The sequence below is a fragment of the Populus nigra genome, chromosome 3 (genome assembly GCF_951802175.1).
Source record: "Populus nigra chromosome 3, ddPopNigr1.1, whole genome shotgun sequence".
In the NCBI taxonomy this organism is placed as follows: domain Eukaryota; kingdom Viridiplantae; phylum Streptophyta; class Magnoliopsida; order Malpighiales; family Salicaceae; genus Populus; species Populus nigra.
In genome coordinates, this window is record NC_084854.1 from 16,440,280 (window position 1) to 16,444,167 (window position 3,888).

Sequence of the window (3,888 nt, forward strand, 5' to 3'; positions counted from 1 at the left end):
AGTAAAGACAAAAGCAAAATGACCGCTCCACAGGATTTGTTCATTTTGAGTAATATTACTCCCTTGCCATCAGATAGCCAGCCCTCCTGTGAGTGCGCACCATATTAAGATAACCATGAATCCAATCAAGAAATAGACGACAAGATCCCTTTCACAAGAAGCAAAACAACACATGCTTATAGTTCACTCTCTCGACCCCACAACAAGGGACGAACTTTTTGGAGCATAGAAGGGGCTATTGGCTGATGCCAAAAGCCATCTTCTCGTTATTCCTCCATCACGGTAGGGACCTCTTTTCACTCCCTCATGAACACATAATATATACCCCATCATGGAATGTCTATCTCTAGGAATTGCCAGAATTTGGGTATCATCACCGTTTCACATTGCGTTACAATTTTATTCTATTTTTGAAAAAACATAAATAAGTTTCTGTTGTTTTTTGTAGATTTTTTCGATGGTTTCATAAAATACTTCCAATCTCATCACCAAAATTCTTCATCTATCTTGACATACTACAGGTTAAAAGTTAAAACAGAGACCAAAAAGTACATTTTCACCACCTCTTTTTATTTATATATCAATCAACACATACAAGTCACACTTGTTTTTTTACAGTTGTAGCTGTCGTTGGACTAGAAAGAATCTATTCTCAAGATAAATGAGTTGTTGATCTTTCGAGTATCAGAATTTGCTTGGTAGTAGCTCCTACGATTTCAGATGGAAAGAACCTGCACATTTTGTCAAGATTCTGGCTGAATTTCAGATGCAACAGTTCTGGCCCAGAACTTCAGGTGTTTTTTCATGTCAGCAGCTACAGATACTCTTGGAACCCTTAGATTTAATAACGGTGAATCGGGTCTCTTTATTAGCCAAGATTCTGATAAATATGGTCTAACAATACCTTTCTCTTCGTCCTCCTCTTGTTTTCTAATTAGTTCATGATCTTCAGCTTCTTTACTGTCTCTGAGATTTATGTTCTGTCTATTTTGGTACAGTCCAAGTCTTTGCAATCCAGGGACAACACTCATCATTCTTGGACTCAAGTATTCTTTTTTGAATATGAAACCAAGATCCATGAACCCTTTAACTTCTTCAAGTTCTAACTCTCCCAAGCTCCTGCAGCTCATGGATTTCGGCAGGATCGTCAACGAGCCTGAACGTCTAAAATATTTGGGACGTTTTTGAGTTGATGGTGATGAAGAATGTGAACGAGTACTTCTTTGTGCAAGACTCAATCTCATTCGCCTTTCTTTCTGGTTAATATCCTTATCCTCCTCCTCCTCCTCCTCCTCTTCGTTGCTGGAGTCAATATCCTTTTCATAGTAACAAACAAGAAACAATGCACAAGTTAAAATAGAAAGGAAGTGTGTGTGTGTGCAAGCCTTATATTGTTAAAACGAATACTGGGTTTCAATATATACTACCAGCGGAGTGGTTGTAGGTGACTCTGCAGGAGAGATTTGCAGGTCTTCAAGAAGAGGGACTGAAGGAGATGATAAGAATTCTTCATTAGGAGGAGTTGCTAAAGTGATGCTTGATGTCGATGGGCATGTAAGAGATTCTGTTGTCATGAGCTGAGGTTGCTTAAGGGTTTTTGGAGCAGCAGTGGGTTCTGAGAACAAAATGATTTTATGAAACCAAAGACGATCCATGACTCCTAGTAGACACAGTGGATAGCTATGATCAGCTGCCATGTTAGAGAGATTGAGAGAGTTTGTAAGGGGAACAAAATCTAATTATCAGGTATTAGCATTAACGGGATGTGGTGGTGGTGAAAAGGAGAAGGAAGAAGTGTAAGCAAATGATTGTGGAAAGCAAGTGGTGGGAGTGGAACCTTGGACAGTGGAGGATGTGGTCATGAAACACGGAGTCTCTTATTTCCACATCCTTTGCTGGCTGAAATGACTGTTATGTCCCAACCATACGGTGCCAATTGCCAAAGCGACTTGGATCATGCAATGTGGCTATTGGACACAAATAAAAACAACGTAAAAAAAGATAATAAGCATAGAAACAAAAAAATTTCATAAGAAAAATTACACAAGAATTTTAATTTGAGAATTTTATTTATTGAATATTTATTTTTAAGTAGATTTATAATTCTTTAAATAAATTTATGCAAAATAGAAAACTTGAAAATAAAGTAAAAGTAATAAAATTCCTAAAAAAACTAGGAAAAATAAAATTATTAAGCATATTATTTAATTTTCTAAACTAAATTGGAAAAAATAAAAATAATTAAAAAAAATAATTTTCCTTAAAAACCTCCTACATCACTCTTCCTGGTTGAGAAAACTCGACATCAAGTTTTAATTATTATTGTCTTGATCTCGTGGATGTCTAATCAAAGTTCTTTAAACTCTTTTCTTTCTTTGTTTTGGTTGTATAACAATTTTAGATATAAAATGTAGTTCTTTTATTTTAAATTTTACTTAAGAAACATCAATTGACAAATAATTTATCTTCCTCTTACACTACTTTATAAAGTAATGACTTACAAACCTCAAACTTCATCAACACGTGCTATATCCATATAATTTATCGTAGGACACTATTAGAAAATCGATAAATACAAATGGAAATACCGAGGGATTATTTTCATTGGTAAATTGCTGAAGAATTTTACCGACAAAAATATTTTTTTGGTAAATACTGAGGGAATTATAGTGGAAAAAATTAAAACAAAACAAAAAAAATAAAATGATGATGTGCCATTTTTACCAACGGAATTACTTCCGTCGGTAAAATCATTGGTAAACTGTGAACACTATTCATCATGTCAATTACAAAGGGAATCATCGACGAAAGTTTTCGTTGATATTTTATAGAGAGCTTTGGAACTATTCACTTCCCAAATGCATTGTTAATTACTGTTTTTTACAGACAAAATCACCGATGGATTGAAAAGTCGTTGGTGTTATTTGGCGGTTTTCTGAAAAATTTAGCTTAAATTACAAATTTAAATTAAATATTACAGATAGAAACATAAAATTTTCATAAGAAAAATTACACAAGAATTTTAATTTGAAAATTTTATTTATTGAATATTTATTTTTAAGTAGATTTATAATTCTTTAAATAAATCTAAGCAAAATAGAAAACTTGAAAATAAAGTAAAAGTAATAAAATTCCTAAAAAAAACTAGGAAAAATAAAATTATTAAGCATATTATTTAATTTTCTAAACTAAATTGGAAAAAATAAAAATAATTAAAGAAAAATAATTTTCCTTAAAAACCTCCTACATCACTCTTCCTGGTTGAGAAAACTCGACATCAAGTTTTAATTATTATTGTCTTGATCTTGTGGATGTCTAATCAAAGTTCTTTAAACTCTTTTCTTTCTTTGTTTTGGTTGTATAACAATTTTAGATATAAAATGTAGTCCTTTTATTTTAAATTTTACTTAAGAAACATCAATTAACAAATAATTTATCTTCCTCTTACACTACTTTATAAAGTAATGACTTACAAACCTCAAACTTCATCAACACGTGCTATATCCATATAATTTATCGTAGGACACTACTAGAAAATCGGTAAATACAAATGGAAATACCGAGGGATTTTTTTCATTGGTAAATTGCCGAAGGATTTTACCGACGAAAATATTTCTTTGGTAAATACTGAGGGAATTATAGTGGAAAAAAATTAAAACAAAACAAAAAAAATAAAATGATGATGTGCCATTTTTACAAACGGAATTACTTCCGTTGGTAAAATCGTTGGTAAACTGTGAACACTATTCATCATGTCAATTACAAAGGGACTCTCGATGAAAGTTTTCGTTGGTATTTTATAGAGAGCTTTGGAACTGTTCACTTCCCAAATGCATTGTTAATTATTGTTCTTTACAGACAAAATCACCGATGGATTGAAAAGTCGTT

The 3,888-nt window shown here is 32.4% G+C and overlaps 1 protein-coding gene across 1 annotated transcript; it reads right to left on the bottom strand.

Moving 5' to 3' along the window:
* Nucleotides 1-471: 471 nt before the first annotated feature.
* On the bottom strand, nucleotides 472-1,859 carry LOC133688800 (uncharacterized). The gene is made up of 2 exons (XM_062108415.1): nucleotides 1,428-1,859; nucleotides 472-1,316 (listed from the first exon to the last, which is right to left on the bottom strand). Exons 1-2 carry the CDS (start codon nucleotides 1,695-1,697, stop codon nucleotides 744-746), a joined length of 843 nt encoding a protein of 280 aa, XP_061964399.1. The 5' UTR covers nucleotides 1,698-1,859; the 3' UTR covers nucleotides 472-743.
* Nucleotides 1,860-3,888: the final 2,029 nt, after the last annotated feature.